The sequence below is a fragment of the Blennius ocellaris genome (genome assembly GCF_963422515.1).
Source record: "Blennius ocellaris genome assembly, chromosome: 19".
Lineage (NCBI taxonomy): Eukaryota > Metazoa > Chordata > Actinopteri > Blenniiformes > Blenniidae > Blennius > Blennius ocellaris.
The window spans coordinates 747,908-766,600 of record NC_137668.1 but is presented as its reverse complement, the minus strand read 5'-3'; the positions used below and the strand labels follow the sequence as shown (position 1 = coordinate 766,600).

Genomic DNA, 18,693 nt, shown 5'->3' with positions numbered 1-18,693 from the left:
CATGTGGGCAACATCTACCAATCACCTTGGTAAGGTTTGGCAAATGGAGTGGCTGGTGCGAGGCCTGAAACCTCACCCCTCTGGTGCCACTGGTAAGTACATGATAGGAAGTTTTACTACTTGTTATCGGAAGTGATCAGTCACCAGCTCTTGTCATGTCATGATTTAATTAAAGCAGATTAAATGCAAATACTTTGCAACCGGAACTCCAGTGTTGAATACAACGGTATTCAACACTATTTTAACACCCAACCTAACGAGGTTGGGTGTTAAAAGTGTGAGTGTGGAGCAGACTTTAAGATCGTTTCAAGCACTCAGGAATGAAGCCACACACAAGTCATGATCTGGACATTTATTTTCTTTGCAAATCAGCATTGAGTATATTTGGGTACAGTAGATTTGGCAATATATTTTGCTCACAAAACAAATATGTGAATATATGTGTTATTGGTGTTTCCACGTGTATGAGCGAGAAACTACTCCAAATGATCAGTTTCTTAATTTACACATTTATTAATGACATGTCAGTCTTTGTAAAGAAGGATAAAACAAATTATTTCAACGTAAAAGCACATACTTTTCGTGTGTGAAATTTCGGCGAGTGGTGATTATAGTTGGACGACACCTTCCTCAGTAGAAAACCAATGTACTGGAGGCGCAGCGTGACCTATCCAAGATGGTGTCGTTCTGTTACGTCAGCTACGATCGGCGGCGTGAGTCAATGAAGCTTCTCTGTATATTGTCTATTGTAGACCCATCCAAGATGGCGGTCACCGGGATCCAGCGTCCTGACGTCACCGTGTTTACAGCTAGCTCAGTTGGGTCGATGCTGCTCCGCTTCAGGTGGAAGAAAGACGCAGATTCATAGATTCATATCTCTCTTCTGTTGTGGAAACAGTTACAGACATGCAGGACAAATATCAGGAGACTGGCTTTTTCAAGCAGATTCCAGATTTGAACTTTGTGCCGAGGACAAACGACACGAACCAAGGAAACAACACGTCTCTTAGCGACTTCTCAGGTGACGATAATGTCTTTAATTTTGTTTTTTATGCTAAATAAACGTTTGTTTTTACTGCTGTTGTGAGTTAAAAGGCTTCGTGTGTGAACAGTTTGGTACAGTTACAAGATGAAGCTTGTTTAAACGTATTTCCTTTGTAATGTGCTAAGCTAGTTAGCATTTTGCTTCACCTGGACACTTTATCAGTTCCGCTTTTCAGCGTAATGTTGAACCTTACTTCATCATTTCAGATTTCTTTTCTGTGCCTTTCCAGCAGTGCTGTAAGAAAACAGTTTCCATGTGTAGCTGGACCGAGACTGCTTCCTTCAGGGGTTGAGTCTGAATTATTTGATGAAAATAACATGGTTTTAGATGAATGACAATTTAATGCGCTTGAGCTATCAGTTGTGATGATTACAGACTTTATAATGTAAGAAGTGTCAGGAGTCACACACCTCGCTCCAGCACCGGATCCTCTCTGGCACTCCTGCAGGCAATCAGCTAATTGATTGTCAAGCAGTCTTAAGCCCTGCAGGGAGGTGGGTCCGGTGCCAGAGGATTGCCTAGTCTTCACTCCGTGTGGAGGTGAGTCGGTGTTGTCCTCCCCGGGGAGTGAGTGTCCTCCCCGGGGTGGTTCCCGTTCCCGTTCCTGTTCCGACGCCGGTTCCAAGAGGTCTCCCCGGGTCCCGTCCCGGTTCCAAGAAGGCCCCCCAGAGATTCCCCGGGTCCCGTCCCGGCTCCAAGAAGTTCCCCCGGGTCCCATCCCGGTTCCAAGAGGCCCCCCAGAGATTCCCCCGGGTCCTATCCCGGTTCCAAGAGGCCCCCCCCAGAGATTCCCCCGGGTCCCGTCCGGGTTCCAAGAGGCCCCCCTGAGATTCCCCCGGGTCCCGTCCGGGTTCCAAGAGGCCCCCCTGAGATTCCCCCGGGTCCCGTCCGGGTTCCAAGAGGCCCCCCTGAGATTCCCCCGGGTCCCGTCCGGGTTCCAAGAGGCCCCCCCCTGAGATTCCCCCGGGTCCCGTCCAGGTTCCAAGAGGCCCCCCCCAGAGATTCCCCCGGGTCCCGTCCCGGTTCCAAGAGGCCCCCCCCAGAGATTCCCCCGGGTCCCGTCCGGGTTCCAAGAGGCCCCCCTGAGATTCCCCCGGGTCCCGTCCAGGTTCCAAGAGGCCCCCCCCAGAGATTACCCCGGGTCCCGTCCCGGTTCCAAGAGGCCCCCCTGAGATTCCCCCGGGTCCCGTCCCGGTTCCAAGAGGCCCCCCCCAGAGATTCCCCCGGGTCCCGTCCCGGTTCCAAGAGGCCCCCCTGAGATTCCCCCGGGTCCCGTCCCGGTTCCAAGAGGCCCCCCTGAGATTCCCCCGGGTCCCGTACCGGTTCCAACCCACATGGAAAGAACCTATATAAACATATATGTTTTAATATAGGTTTGGCATATATGTGACATATATAAAATTGGCCGTTTTCCTATATGTTATATACATATATGTACATATATGTACATATAGGTGCGCATGTATGCACCCATATATGTATATAACATATAGGAAAACGGCCAATTTTATATATTTCACATATATGCCAAACCTATATGCGCATGTATGCACACATATATGTACATAACATATAGGAAAACGACCAATTTTATATATGTCACATATATTCCAAACCTATATGTGCATATATGCACACCTATATGTTCCAATATATGCAAACCTATATGCACATATATGCAAACCTATATGTTCCCATATATGCACACCTATATGCGCATATATGCACACCTATATGTGCCCATGTATGCACACATATATGTACATAAAATATAGGAAAATGGCCAATTTTATATATGTCACATATATCCTAACCTTTATATAGGTTCTTTCCATGTGGGCCCACACCGGATGCTGTTATTTGCTCAGTGACCCTAGCGGGAATCGAACCAGGGTCTCCCGTGCACCAGTCTGTTGCCTTGCCACCTGAGCTATATATATATATATCTAAAAATATGTACCTATCTGTGCATATAGGTCCATAGATGTGCATAAAATATAGGAAAATGGCCAATTTTATACGTGTCACATATATTCAAAACCTATATCAAAACCTATATTAAAACATATATGTTTATATAGGTTCTGTCCATGTGGGACTTTCCATATATGCAGCATATATATTGTCATATATATTGTCATATATGTGCATATATGCAGCATATATGTGCATATATGTGCACATATGCAGCATATATATTGTCATATATGTGCATATATGGAGCATATATATGGTCATATATGTGCATATATGCAGCCCATATATTGTCAAATATGTGCATATATGCAGCATTTATGTGCATATATGCAGCATATATGTGCATATATGCAGCATATATATGGTCATATATGCAGCATATATGTGCATATATGCAGCATATATTGTCATATATGTGCATATATGCAGCCCATACATTGTCATATATGTGCATATATGCAGCATTTATGTGCATATATGCAGCATATATGTGCATATATGTAGCATATACATGGTCATATATGTGCATATATGCAGCATTTATGTGCATATATGCTGCATATATGTGCATATATGCAGCATATATATGGTCATATATGTGCATATATGCAGCATTTATGTGCATATATGCAGCATATATATTGTCATATATGTGCATATATGTGCATATATACAGCATATATATTGTCATATATGTGCATATATGCTGCATATAGGTTTCATATATGTGCATATATGTCACAACCCGTGCAGGTCTCCTACTGTGTTGTTGTTTTGTGTTTGTGTGTGTGGGCGTGTGTGAGTGTAGGTGGAGCTGACGGAGCAGGACGCACACCTGAAGTGAATGAGGGAAGCCAGTATTTAAGGACCGGGATCCCAGGCTCTCATTGCAAGATCGTTACGTTTACTCTGCGGTACCTAGACTCTGCCCCTCGTGATTATTGTTTTGTGTTTGTTCGCTTCTTGTGTGGAAGCAGCTCAGTATTCTGACCTCCGTTTGTTCTCCCGTCCAGTCCCGGTGTGCGCCGCTCTGCCCTCCTGGGAAGACCCCGTCTTCGTGACGTCCGCCTCTGCTTCCCGATCCCTCGCCACGGACTGCCGCCCCGTTGGAGCGACTTAAAATAAACTTTATTTTCAAATTACATCCCGGACTAGTTGGCGTTTGAATCCTGTTCACCACCAATCCTGACAGAACGATCTTGCCACACTCACTGTCTCCAGTCGGCTCCAGGACGCCCCCCAACACCCCCCTCCACCAACCAGGAGAAGATCGATCTGGGTTCCGTTCCTCCTGAGTATCACCACCTAAGGGAGGTATTCAGTAAACAGCGAGCTACCTCCCTTCCCCCTCACCGACCATATGATTGCGCCATTGAGCTTCTCCCGGGGGCGCCCCTTCCCTCCAGTCGCCTGTATAATGTGTCCCGCCCCGAGAGAGAAACCATGGAGAGGTACATCCACGAGTCCCTCGCTGCTGGCCTGATCCGTCCCTCATCGTCTCCCGTGGGGGCCGGGTTCTTTTTTGTTGCCAAGAAAGACGGTACGTTACGGCCATGCATTGACTATAGAGGACTGAACAATATAACGGTCAAGAACAAATACCCCCTACCGCTAATGGACTCTGCTTTCCAGCCCCTCCATGAAGCTACCGTGTTTTCCAAGCTTGACCTCCGGAACGCCTATCACCTCATTCGGATCCGCGAGGGAGATGAGTGGAAGACGGCGTTTAAGACTCCCCTCGGGCACTTTGAATACTTAGTTATGCCTTTTGGACTCACAAATGCTCCTGCAGTATTCCAGCACCTGGTCAACGATGTGTTGCGGGACATGTTGAACCAGTGTATATTTGTATATTTGGATGACATTTTGATATTCTCTCGCAGCCAGGAGGAGCATGTTCTTCACGTCCGGGCAGTGCTCCAGCGTCTTCTGGAGAATCGGCTATTTGTGAAGGCGGAGAAGTGTGTCCTCCATGCGACCTCTGTGAGCTTCTTGGGGTACATCATCGAACGGGGACAGGTGAAAGCGGATCCAGCCAAGGTCCAAGCGGTGGTGGACTGGCCCAGACCAACTACCCGTAAACAGCTGCAGCGGTTTCTCGGGTTTTCCAACTTCTACCGACGATTCATCAGGAACTACAGTAAGGTCGCAGCCCCTCTCACGCAACTCACGTCCACCTCAACCCGTTTTCAGTGGACACAGGCAGCTGAACAGGCGTTCAGCACCCTGAAGCAGCTGTTCACGCAGGCCCCGGTGCTGTGTCATCCTGATCCCACCAAGCAGCTCATCGTAGAGGTCGACGCCTCGGACACTGGCGTTGGAGCGGTGTTATCCCAGCGTGCCGAGGACTCCAAGACTCACCCCTGCGCCTTCTTTTCGCGACGCCTGACTCCGGCTGAACGGAATTATGATGTCGGTAACCGGGAGTTGCTGGCAGTTGTACTGGCATTGGAGGAATGGAGACACTGGCTGGAGGGAGCCCCCCAAACATTTGTGGTCTGGACTGACCACAAGAATTTGTCATACCTTCAGTCTGCCAAACGACTAAACTCCCGGCAGGCACGCTGGGCATTGTTTCTGGGTCGGTTTAACTTTACCCTTACCTACCGGCCAGGCTCCAGGAACACGAAGCCCGACACCCTGTCCCGGCAGACCACCATTGAGAGGACTGAGGGGGAACCAGAGGATATACTTCCCTCCACCTGCATGGTCGCATCTGCCTCCTGGGACATCGAAGATCAGGTCAGACAAGCCCTACTCACCCATCCCGATCCGGGTAATGGGCCGGAGAACTGTCTCTTTGTTCCTGAGCCTATGAGGTCTAGGGTTCTGCAGTGGGGCCATTCTTCCAAATTAACCTGCCATCCAGGCTCCCAGCGAACCCTGTCTTTCCTGAGGCAACGTTTCTGGTGGCCCTCCATATCCCGGGATGCCCAGACGTTTGTGGCTGCGTGCACCGTCTGTGCCCGAAGCAAGGCATCCCACCAACCGCCTGCAGGGCTGCTCCGTCCCTTGCCCATCCCGAGTCGACCCTGGTCCCACATTGCTGTCGACTTTGTTACCGGTCTCCCCCCGTCTGAAGGTAACACAGTGATAATGACTGTTGTGGATCGCTTTTCAAAGGCTGTGCACTTTGTCCCCCTTCCTAAATTACCCACGGCGACGTAGACGGCTGATCTGCTGGTCAGGGAGGTGTACCGGCTGCACGGGATCCCCCAGGATGTGGTGTCGGACCGAGCTCTTGGAACTTCTCCCAGCCTCTCCTCAGGGTATCACCCCCAGACTAATGGTCAGACGGAGAGGGCCAACCAAGACCTGGAGACGGCACTGCGGTGTGTGACGGCTCGGCACCCATCCTCCTGGAGCTCGCAGTTGCCATGGGTGGAGTATGCCCATAATTCCCTCACCTGCTCGGCCACTGGTATGTCCCCGTTTATGGTGGCCCTCGGCTACCAACCCCCCCTGTTCCCCACCCAGGAGGAGGATGTTGCCGTGCCCTCGGTGCAAGCCCACCTTCGACGCTGCCGGCGGGTTTGGAAGGAGGCGAGGGCCGCCTTGGTGCGTTCATCTTCCCGCAATAAGAGACTGGCGGACCGTCGAAGGTCTTCAGCTCCCGTGTATCACCCGGGTCAGAAGGTATGGCTCTCCTCCCGCGACCTTCCACTCCAGGTAGAGTCCCGCAAGCTGGCGCCTCGTTTCATTGGGCCCTTTGAGATCGAGGAGATCATCAATCCGGCGGTGGTGAGGCTGAAACTGCCGGCGTCCTTAAGGATACATCCAACGTTCCATGTCTCGCTACTGAAACCAGTCCACTCCAGCCCTCTTAGCCCCTCCACCGAGCCCCCGCCACCCCCCCTGCTCATTGACAACCACCCGGCCTACACAGTCAACAAGATCTTGGATGTTCGTCGCCGGGGCAGGGGGTTCCAGTTCCTCGTGGATTGGGAGGGTTACGGTCCTGAGGAACGGTCATGGGTACCGCGGGGTCACATCCTGGATCGGAGTCTGCTGACCGACTTCTACCGGGAGCATCCGGATAAGCCGGGTAGGACGCCAGGAGGCGTCCGTTAAGTGGGGGGTACTGTCACAACCCGTGCAGGTCTCCTACTGTGTTGTTGTTTTGTGTGTGTGTGTGTGGGCGTGTGTGAGTGTAGGCGGAGCGGACGGAGCAGGACGCACACCTGAAGTGAATGAGGGAAGCCAGTATTTAAGGACCGGGATCCCAGGCTCTCATTGCAAGATCGTTACGTTTACTCTGCGGTACCTAGACTCTGCCCCTCGTGATTATTGTTTTGTGTTTGTTCGCTTCTTGTGTGGAAGCAGCTCAGTATTCTGACCTCCGTTTGTTCTCCCGTCCAGTCCCGGTGTGCGCCGCTCTGCCCTCCTGGGAAGACCCCGTCTCCGTGACGTCCGCCTCTGCTTCCCGATCCCTCGCCACGGACTGCCGCCCCGTTGGAGCGACTTAAAATAAACTTTATTTTCAAATTACATCCCGGACTAGTTGGCGTTTGAATCCTGTTCACCACCAATCCTGACAATATATCCTCATATAGGTTCTTTCCATGTGGGAAGAGGCCCCCCTGAGATTCCCCCGGGTCACGTCCCGGTTCCAAGAGGCTCCCCGGAGTTACCCGGGTCCCGTCACCGTTCCAGCTCCCCTTTCCCTGTTCCCTCAATAAAACATTTACTGTTTGCAAACAACTTTCTGCTTGAGGTCTGCTTTTGGGTTCAGGACACTCCACACGCCGGCCCCCAGCCGTGACAAGAAGATCATTATGAACAGTTCCTTTCTTCCTCTCATGAGAGAAACATCAGCCAGTTCAACATTCAACCATAAATTACTAGTTGGACTGATTCAGTTAATTTTCATCAATTTCACCTCAGACCAAATATAAAGAATTCAAATCTGAATAGATTTAATTTTAGTGAAAGATAAGTTGTTCACAGGTCCAAGGGTCCCTGCAGAGCAGCTCCTACAGGGTTCAGCAGAGCAGCTTCTACAGGGTTCAGCAGAGCAGCTTCTACAGGGTTCAGCAGAGCAGCTCCTACAGGGCTCAGCAGAGCAGCTTCTACAGGGTTCAGCAGAGCAGCTTCTACAGGGCTCAGCAGAGCAGCTCCTACAGGGTTCAGCAGACGAATGAGTTCTTCCAGAAGAGCTGGACGAAGGAAATGACGGGTCCGTTTCACGAAGCAGGTTTAAGAAGCCATGAGCTTAACACCGAGCTCTGAATTGAGTTAGACTGAGACAGAAAACGCGGAGTTTTCGGGTTTCACGACGCCGGATTTTGATCAGTTTGATGAACTCGGAGTAGTTTCACCTGGAGTCAAGCGCGTGCACCACGACTCTAAAAAGACCGCATCAATGGAGCCCCGATTCAACGAGTCACCATGACAACTGAGACGCGGAGGGCGGAGTTTTTGACGCCAGTGGAGCAGGAAGTATTGATCCCATCATATGGCGAATATGAACATATTAAAAAAAAAAAATGCAACAGCGCAGCGGCTGCTAAAGAGAGGGAGGCGGCGTGGAAGAAGATTGCTGCTCAAGTGAATGCGTAAGTTCAAACGTCTTTGTCATCGCAACATTATTGCAAGGGAATACTGCTTGATGGGAGCTTATTAATTTATTTCTTTTGGGTGCAATTCCGCGGGGGAGAAGCGCTCTTGGCAGCAGCTGAAAGTGAAATATAAAAACATTGTCCAATCGGGTAAGACCGCTGCCAATTTAATTGTTAATCAATACATTTCTTAACGTAATGTCGATCATGTGTGACATTGTACAGTAAATATCAAGTGGCCATTGGACTGTGCAAGTGTTTTATTCCCAACATAATGCTGTTTTCAAACACATAAATGTCTTCTCACCCATATCATGTGCTGTCAAATAACTAAGGCTAAACTAAGACAGACTTTACTCAGCCAACAGAAAGAAGGCAGATGCCTGTAAAACGGGTGGAGGCCCAGCACCTCCACCTTTAACAGAGGCAGAGGAGCCCTAAGCCAGAATGTTGGGAGGCCAGTGGCTGAGGGAATCCCTGGAGGAGCTCCTCTTCAGAGCTCACCCCTCAAGATGCCACTTCCTTCATAATATATAATATGCCGAGGCCTATATATCTCTTTAAGCCTCCTTTTGTTCATCTTTATTTCCCCATCATGTCTTTTTTTTGTCACCCAACAGATTGTGATGGTGCTCTCTGCCTGCTGGACCCCCTCATGCCACAACAGACCTTGTAAGTAGGCAACACTCAGTAGGCAAAACTACACAAAATGGTAGTTTAAATATACTGAAACATATTCATCTATGATGAAGAGTACAGGAAACCCTGTCTGCTGCCTTTACAGAGGAGGATCCACAAAGGCCTGTAGAGGTATGATAGTTCTCATCCCGTTTACATTTCTGAAACATTGTGGTGGAATAAAGAGTGATATTTTGTCTACACTGAAGTATTGACACATTATCATCCTTTTTAACAGGGCCTGGCTGGGCAGCAGCAGGAGGGTCCCTCAACATCCACTGCAGGGACTGACAGTGAGACAGATGTTCAGTAAACACCAGAGGTTCATTCTGTGGAATTCATGTCCAACTGTAATAATTGAGTGTCCTCCTTATGTCCTCCCAGTTATCTGTAAAACAGATCTATAGACTCCACCTGCTCCAGAAGATGGAAAACACTGGAGCACAAGTTAAGGGTGGGTGTACAGCCCCAGGTGAATTATGCTAACTACTAACTACATTAACTAAACTAGCGCTTGTATTTGTAGGAAATAAAAAAGACCAAATGAATTGTGCATCATGTCTTTATTTGGTGGTGGTGGTGGTGATCAGACCCCGAAGTGATGATGGCATATGGTGTCTCTGACAGCTCTGCCATTTACGAGGAAACGCAACACAACACACAATATCTGCTATGACGTCAGGGCAAGGCTCAGCTGGTGATGTTGCTAATGTACAGAGCGATTAAACTGTGGATGTACATAATGGTCTCGGCAGTAAAACGGTACCGCTCAAAAAGGAAGGTGTCTGCAAATGCCAGTACATCTATGCGCGGTCTGATGATGCGAATATTATCTGCGAATATGAAATTCTCGGCGAAGTAATGCTGCGCCTTCATCAATCGGATCATTATCAAAAGCACATTCCATATTGAGGGAATAAAGTTGACGTCTAATTTGCCTCGGGAATAAGGCACTGCAGAACTGTTTCACCAAAACTCCCCCGCTGAATGAGGAAATGAAATCCCGTGCCCGTCTGAAAGGGGGCGGAGCCAGAGCAAAACTCCATGTTCACTGACAAAAACCTGCTCCCGACCAGGTTAGTTCTAGAGTGTCTGTTGCCCCGGTAACTGACCGGGAGTTGACGTTATACCGCTTCGTGAAACAGGCTTGAGTTACCCCGCTTCCTCCGGTTTGAGTTACCTCCCTTTGTGAAACGGAAAATCCCGCATTTCCCTCAACTCGATGTTCAATAACCTGGGGTAATCCTTAAACCTGCTTCGTGAAACGGACCCAACGTCATTTAGTTGAGCAGAACTTTCTTGTTCTTTTGGAGAAGAATCGTCCTTTTGTGCTGAAAATCATGTGAAGCTTCTGATGAGGACAACAGACCTGCAGCAGTGGAGGGGTGGTCCAGGTGGTCCAGGTGAGGCTGGTGGTCCAGGTGAGGCAGGTGGTCCAGGTGAGGCAGGTGGTCCAGGTGGTCCAGGTGAGGCTGGTGGTCCAGGTGAGGCAGGTGGTCCAGGTGGTCCAGGTGAGGCAGGTGGTCCAGGTGAGGCAGGTGGCCTGACGCTGCTATGTGTGTGTGTGTGTGTGTGTGTGTGTGTGTGTGTGTGTGTGTGTGTGTGTGTGTGTGTGTGTGTGTGTGTGTGTGTGTGTGTGTGTGTGTGTGTGTGTGTGGACAGAGATGTGGTACGGAGTGTTCCTGTGGGCCACCGTGTCGTCGCTGGTGTTCCACCTGCCGGCTGCCTTGCTCTGCCTTGCCACGCTGCGCCGCCACAAAGTGGCTCGCTTCCTGCCCATCGCTGTCCTGCTCATGGGCTTCGTGGGACCCCTGCTGGGCGGAGTCCTCACCAGTAAGTCTGAACGGGTGGATGATGAATGGACCAGGCTGCTGTTGTTGCTGCAATGCCTTTGTTTACTGTCTGTTGTTGTTGCTGCAATGCCTTTTCTGTTGTTGTTGCTGCAATGCCTTTGTTTACAGTCTGTTGTTGCTGCAATGCCTTTGTTTACAGTCTGTTGTTGTTGCTGCAATGCCTTTGTTTACAGCCTGTTGTTGTTGCTGCAATGCCTTTGTTTACAGTCTGTTGTTGTTGCTGCAATGCCTTTGTTTACACTCTGTTGTTGTTGCTGCAATGCCTTTGTTTACAGTCTGTTGTTGTTGCTGCAATGCCTTTGTTTACAGTCTGTTGTTGTTGCTGCAATGCCTTTGTTTACAGTCTGTTGTTGTTGCTGCAATGCCTTTGTTTACAGTCTGTTGTTTTTGCTGCAATGCCTTTGTTTACAGTCTGTTGTTGTTGCTGCAATGACTTTGTTTACAGTCTGTTGTTGTTGCTGCAATGCATTTGTTTACAGTCTGTTGTTGTTGCTACAATGCATTTGTTTACAGTCTGTTGTTGGAGCAATGCCTTTGTGTTGTTGTTGCTGCAATGCCTTTGTTTACTGTCTGTTGTTGTTGCTGCAATGCCTTTGTTTACAGTCTGTTGTTGCTGCAATGCCTTTGTTTACAGTCTGTTGTTGTTGCTGCAATGCCTTTGTTTACAGCCTGTTGTTGTTGCTGCAATGCCTTTGTTTACAGTCTGTTGTTGTTGCTGCAATGCCTTTGTTTACACTCTGTTGTTGTTGCTGCAATGCCTTTGTTTACAGTCTGTTGTTGCTGCAATGCCTTTGTTTACAGTCTGTTGTTGTTGCTGCAATGCCTTTGTTTACAGTCTGTTGTTGTTGCTGCAATGCCTTTGTTTACACCCTGTTGTTGTTGCTGCAATGCCTTTGTTTACAGTCTGTTGTTGTTGCTGCAATGCCTTTGTTTACAGTCTGTTGTTGTTGCAATGCCTTTGTTTACAGTCTGTTGTTATTGCTGCAATGCCTTTGTTTACAGTCTGTTGTTGTTGCTACAATGCCTTTGTTTACAGTCTTTTGTTGCTGCAATGCCTTTGTTTACAATCTGTTGTTGTTGCTGCAATGCCTTTGTTTACACTCTGTTGTTCTTGCTGCAATGCCTTTGTTTACAGTCTGTTGTTATTGCTGCAATGCCTCTGTTTACAGTCTGTTGTTATTGCTGCAATGCCTTTGTTTACAGTCTGTTGTTGTTGCTTCAATGCCTTTGTTTACAGTCTGTTGTTGTTGCTGCAATGCCTTTGTTTACAGTCTGTTGTTGTTGCTGCAATGCCTTTGTTTACAGTCTGTTGTTGTTGCTGCAATGCCTTTGTTTACAGTCTGTTGTTTTTGCTGCAATGCCTTTGTTTACAGTCTGTTGTTGTTGCTGCAATGCCTTTGTTTACAGTCTGTTGTTGTTGCTGCAATGCATTTGTTTACAGTCTGTTGTTGTTGCTACAATGCATTTGTTTACAGTCTGTTGTTGGAGCAATGCCTTTGTGTTGTTGTTGCTGCAATGCCTTGGTTTACAGTCTGTTGTTGTTGCTGCAATGCCTTTGTTTACAGTCTGTTGTTGTTGCTGCAATGCATTTGTTTACAGTCTGTTGTTGTTGCTACAATGTATTTGTTTACAGTCTGTTGTTGTTGCTACAATGCATTTGTTTACAGTCTGTTGTTGGAGCAATGCCTTTGTTTACAGTCTGTTGTTGTTGCTACAATGCATTTGTTTACAGTCTGTTGTTGGAGCAATGCCTTTGTGTTGTTGTTGCTGCAATGCCTTTGTTTACAGTCTGTTGTTGTTGCTGCAATGCCTTTGTTTACAGTCTGTTGTTGTTGCTGCAATGACTTTGTTTACAGTCTGTTGTTGTTGCTGCAATGCATTTGTTTACAGTCTGTTGTTGTTGCTACAATGCATTTGTTTACAGTCTGTTGTTGGAGCAATGCCTTTGTGTTGTTGTTGCTGCAATGCCTTTGTTTACAGTCTGTTGTTGTTGCTGCAATGCCTTTGTTTACAGTCTGTTGTTGTTGCTGCAATGCATTTGTTTACAGTCTGTTGTTGGAGCAATGCCTTTGTTTACAGTCTGTTGTTGTTGCTACAATGCATTTGTTTACAGTCTGTTGTTGGAGCAATGCCTTTGTTTACAGTCTGTTGTTGCTGCAATGCCTTTGTTTACAGTCTGTTGTTGGAGCAATGCCTTTGTTTACAGTCTGTTGTTGTTGCTACAATGCATTTGTTTACAGTCTGTTGTTGGAGCAATGCCTTTGTTTACAGTCACTCTAGGAAGAACGAGCAGAACGTGTTTGTTCTGAGAACTCTGCTCATGCAAACTGCATCAAATGTTGATTATTTTTGACAAACAAACTGTTTGCACTGTACCACTGCACCATAATGCTGCTGTCTCTGTTAATGCTGCTATCTCTGTGTTAATGTTGCTCTCTCTCTGTGGTAGTACTGCTGTCTCTCTGTGTTAATGCTGCTGTCTCTGTGTTAATGCTGCTGTCTCTCTGTGGTAGTACTGCTGTCTCTCTGTGTTAATGTTGCTATTTCTGTGTTAATGTTGCTATCTCTGTGTTAATGCTGCTGTCTCTCTGTGTTAATGCTGCTGTCTCTCTGTGGTAGTACTGCTGTCTCTCTGTGTTAATGTTGCTATTTCTGTGTTAATGTTGCTATCTCTGTGTTAATGCTGCTGTCTCTCTGTGGTAATGCTGCTGTCTCTGTGTGTTAATGTTGCTGTCTCTCTGTGTTAATGCGGCTGTCTCTCTGTGTTAATGCTGCTGTCTCTGTGTTAATGCTGATGTCTCTCTGTGGTAGTACTGCTGTCTCTCTGTGTTAATGTTGCTATTTCTGTGTTAATGTTGCTATCTCTGTGTTAATGCTGCTGTCTCTCTGTGTTAATGCTGCTGTCTCTCTGTGTTAATGCTGCTGTCTCTCTGTGTTAATGCTGCTGTCTCTCTGTGGTAGTACTGCTGTCTCTCTGTGGTAGTGTTGCTGTCTCTCTGTGGTAGTGCTGCTGTCTCTGTGTTAATGTTGCTATCTCTGTGTTAATGTTGCTGTTTCTCTGTGGTAGTGCTGCTGTCTCTGTGTTAATGCTGCTGTCTCTCTGTGGTAGTGCTGCTGTCTCTCTGTGTTAATGCTGCTGTCTCTCTGTGGTAGTGCTGCTGTCTCTTTGTGGTAGTGCTGCTGTCTCTCTGTGTTAATGCTGCTGTCTCTCTGTGGTAATGCTGCTGTCTCTGTGTGTTAATGTTGCTGTCTCTCTGTGTTAATGCGGCTGTCTCTCTGTGTTAATGCTGCTGTCTCTCTGTGTTAATGCGGCTGTCTCTCTGTGTTAATGCTGCTGTCTCTCTGTGGTAATGCTGCTGTCTCTCTGTGTTAATGCGGCTGTCTCTCTGTGTTAATGCTGCTGTCTCTCTGTGGTAATGTTGCTGTCTCTGTGTTAATGCTGCTGTCTCTCTGTGTTAATGCTGCTGTCTCTCTGTGGTAGTGCTTCTGTCTCTTTGTGGTAGTGCTGCTGTCTCTCTGTGTTAATGCTGCTGTCTCTCTGTGGTAATGCTGCTGTCTCTGTGTGTTAATGCTGCTGTCTCTGTGTGTTAATGCTGCTGTCTCTCTGTGTTAATGCTGCTGTCTCTCTGTGGTAATGCTGCTGTCTCTGTGTGTTAATGTTGCTGTCTCTCTGTGTTAATGCGGCTGTCTCTCTGTGTTAATGCTGCTGTCTCTCTGTGTTAATGCTGCTGTCTCTCTGTGGTAATGCTGCTGTCTCTCTGTGGTAATGCGGCTGTCTCTCTGTGTTAATGCTGCTGTCTCTCTGTGTTAATGCTGCTGTCTCTCTGTGGTAGTGCTGCTGTCTCTCTGAATTAATGCTGCTGTCTCTGTGTTAATGCTGCTGTCTCTCTGTGTTAATGTTGCTGTCTCTCTGTGGTAGTGCTGCTGTCTCTCTGTGTTAATGTTGCTGTCTCTGTGTTAATGCTGCTGTCTCTCTGTGTTAATGCTGCTGTCTCTCTGTGGTAGTGCTTCTGTCTCTTTGTGGTAGTGCTGCTGTCTCTCTGTGTTAATGCTGCTGTCTCTCTTTGGTAGTGCTGCTGTCTCTGTGTGTTAATGCTGCTGTCTCTCTTTGGTAGTGCTGCTGTCTCTCTGTGGTAATGCTGCTGTCTCTGTGTGTTAATGCTGCTGTCTCTGTGTGTTAATGCTGCTGTCTCTCTGTGTTAATGCTGCTGTCTCTCTGTGGTAATGCTGCTGTCTCTGTGTGTTAATGTTGCTGTCTCTCTGTGTTAATGCGGCTGTCTCTCTGTGTTAATGCTGCTGTCTCTCTGTGTTAATGCGGCTGTCTCTCTGTGTTAATGCTGCTGTCTCTCTGTGGTAATGCTGCTGTCTCTCTGTGTTAATGCGGCTGTCTCTCTGTGTTAATGCTGCTGTCTCTCTGTGTTAATGTTGCTGTCTCTCTGTGTTAATGCTGCTGTCTCTCTGTGTTAATGTTGCTGTCTCTCTGTGGTAATGCTGCTTTCTCTCTGTGTAATGCGGCTGTCTCTCTGTGTTAATGTTGCTGTCTCTCTGTGTTAATGCTGCTGTCTCTGTGTGTTAATGTTGCTGTCTCTCTGTGTTAATGTTGCTGTCTCTCTGTGGTAATGCTGCAATCTCTCTGTGTTAATGCTGCTGTCTATCTGTAGTAGTGCTGCTGCCTCTGTGTTAATGCTGCTGTCTCTCTGTGTTAATGCTGCTGTCTCTCTGTGGTAGTGCTGCTGTCTCTCTGTGTTAATGTTGCTATCTCTGTGTTAATGTTGCTGTCTCTCTGTGGTAGTGCTGCTGTCTCTGTGTGTTAATGCTGCTGTCTCTCTGTGGTAGTGCTGCTGTCTCTGTGTTAATGCTGCTGTCTCTCTGTGGTAGTGCTGCTGTCTCTCTGTGGTGGTGCTGCTGTCTCTGTGTTAATGCTGCTGTCTCTCTGTGGTAGTACTGCTGTCTCTCTGTGTAAATGTTGCTATTTCTGTGTTAATGTTGCTGTCTCTCTGTGTTAATGTTGCTATCTCTGTGTTAATGTTGCTGTTTCTCTGTGGTAGTGCTGCTGTCTCTGTGTTAATGCTGCTGTCTCTCTGTGGTAGTGCTGCTGTCTCTCTGTGTTAATGCTGCTGTCTCTCTGTGGTAGTGCTGCTGTCTCTTTGTGGTAGTGCTGCTGTCTCTCTGTGTTAATGCTGCTGTCTCTCTGTGGTAATGCTGCTGTCTCTGTGTGTTAATGTTGCTGTCTCTCTGTGTTAATGCGGCTGTCTCTCTGTGTTAATGCTGCTGTCTCTCTGTGTTAATGCGGCTGTCTCTCTGTGTTAATGCTGCTGTCTCTCTGTGGTAATGCTGCTGTCTCTCTGTGTTAATGCGGCTGTCTCTCTGTGTTAATGCTGCTGTCTCTCTGTGGTAATGCTGCTGTCTCTCTGTGTTAATGCTGCTGTCTCTCTGTGTTAATGTTGCTGTCTCTCTGTGGTAATGCTGCTTTCTCTCTGTGTAATGCGACTGTCTCTCTGTGTTAATGCTGCTGTCTCTCTGTGTTAATGTTGCTGTCTCTCTGTGGTAATGCTGCTGTCTCTCTGTGGTAATGCTGCTGTCTCTCTGTGTTAATGCTGCTGTCTCTCTGTGGTAATGCTGCTGTCTCTGTGTGTTAATGTTGCTGTCTCTCTGTGTTAATGTTGCTGTCTCTGTGTGTTAATGCTGCTGTCTCTCTGTGGTAGTGCTGCTGTCTCTCTGTGGTCATGCTGCAATCTCTCTGTGTTAATGCTGCTGTCTATCTGTAGTAGTGCTGCTGTCTCTGTGTTAATGCTGCTGTCTCTCTGTGTTAATGCTGCTGTCTCTCTGTGGTAGTGCTGCTGTCTCTCTGTGTTAATGCTGCTGTCTCTCTGTGGTAGTGCTGCTGTCTCTCTGTGGTCATGCTGCAATCTCTCTGTGTTAATGCTGCTGTCTATCTGTAGTAGTGCTGCTGTCTCTGTGTTAATGCTGCTGTCTCTCTGTGTTAATGCTGCTGTCTCTCTGTGGTAGTGCTGCTGTCTCTCTGTGTTAATGCTGCTGTCTCTCTGTGGTAGTGCTGCTGTCTCTCTGTGGTGGTGCTGCTGTCTCTGTGTGTTAATGCTGCTGTCTCTCTGTGGTAGTGCTGCTGTCTCTGTGTTAATGCTGCTGTCTCTCTGTGGTAGTGCTGCTGTCTCTGTGTTAATGCTGCTGTCTCTCTGTGTTAATGCTGCTGTCTCTCTGTGGTAATGCTGCTGTCTCTGTGTGTTAATGTTGCTGTCTCTCTGTGTTAATGCGGCTGTCTCTCTGTGTTAATGCTGCTGTCTCTCTGTGTTAATGCGGCTGTCTCTCTGTGTTAATGCTGCTGTCTCTCTGTGGTAATGCTGCTGTCTCTCTGTGGTAATGCGGCTGTCTCTGTGTGTTAATGTTGCTGTCTCTCTGTGTTAATGTTGCTGTCTCTGTGTGTTAATGCTGCTGTCTCTCTGTGGTAGTGCTGCTGTCTCTCTGTGGTCATGCTGCAATCTCTCTGTGTTAATGCTGCTGTCTATCTGTAGTAGTGCTGCTGTCTCTGTGTTAATGCTGCTGTCTCTCTGTGTTAATGCTGCTGTCTCTCTGTGGTAGTGCTGCTGTCTCTCTGTGTTAATGCTGCTGTCTCTCTGTGGTAGTGCTGCTGTCTCTCTGTGGTGGTGCTGCTGTCTCTGTGTGTTAATGCTGCTGTCTCTCTGTGGTAGTGCTGCTGTCTCTGTGTTAATGCTGCTGTCTCTCTGTGGTAGTGCTGCTGTCTCTCTGTGGTAGTGCTGCTGTCTCTCTGTGTTAATGCTGCTGTCTCTCTGTGGTAGTGATGCTGTCTCTCTGTGGTGGTGCTGCTGTTTCTGTGTGTTAATGCTGCTGTCTCTCTGTGGTAGTGCTGCTGTCTCTGTGTTAATGCTGCTGTCTCTCTGTGGTAGTGCTGCTGTCTCTGTGTTAATGCTGCTGTCTCTCTGTGGTAGTGCTGCTGTCTCTGTGTTAATGCTGCTGTCTCTCTGTGGTAGTGCTGCTGTCTCTGTGTTAATGCTGCTGTCTCTCTGTGGTAGTGCTGCTGTCTCTGTGTTAATGCTGCTGTCTCTCTGTGGTAGTGCTGCTGTCTCTGTGTGTTAATGCTGCTGTCTCTGTGTTAATGCTGCTGTCTCTCTGTGGTAGTGCTGCTGTCTCTGTGTTAATGCTGCTGTCTCTGTGTCTTAATGCTGCTGTCTCTCTGTGGTAGTGCTGCTGTCTCTCTGTGGTAGTGCTGCTGTCTCTCTGTGTTAATGCTGCTGTCTCTCTGTGGTAGTGCTGCTGTCTCTCTGTGGTGGTGCTGCTGTCTCTGTGTGTTAATGCTGCTGTCTCTCTGTGGTAGTGCTGCTGTCTCTGTGTTAATGCTGCTGTCTCTCTGTGGTAGTGCTGCTGTCTCTCTGTGGTAGTGCTGCTGTCTCTCTGTGTTAATGCTGCTGTCTCTCTGTGGTAGTGCTGCTGTCTCTCTGTGGTGGTGCTGCTGTCTCTCTGTGGTAGTGCTGCTGTCTCTCTGTGGTAGTGCTGCTGTCTCTGTGTGTTAATGCTGCTGTCTCTCTGTGGTAGTGCTGCTGTCTCT

The 18,693-nt window shown here is 47.9% G+C and overlaps 1 protein-coding gene across 1 annotated transcript in view; it reads left to right on the top strand.

Annotated features, from left to right (window-relative positions):
• Positions 1-906: 906 nt before the first annotated feature.
• Positions 907-18,693, top strand: part of LOC308143782 (transmembrane protein 170A-like) — a gene marked incomplete at both ends in the record, with an annotated part of 38,220 nt that continues 20,433 nt past the window's right edge. Inside the window, 2 exon segments of the mRNA XM_080514699.1 lie at positions 907-1,021; positions 10,921-11,091. Of these exon segments, the coding sequence (XP_080370825.1) occupies positions 907-1,021; positions 10,921-11,091 (286 nt within the window).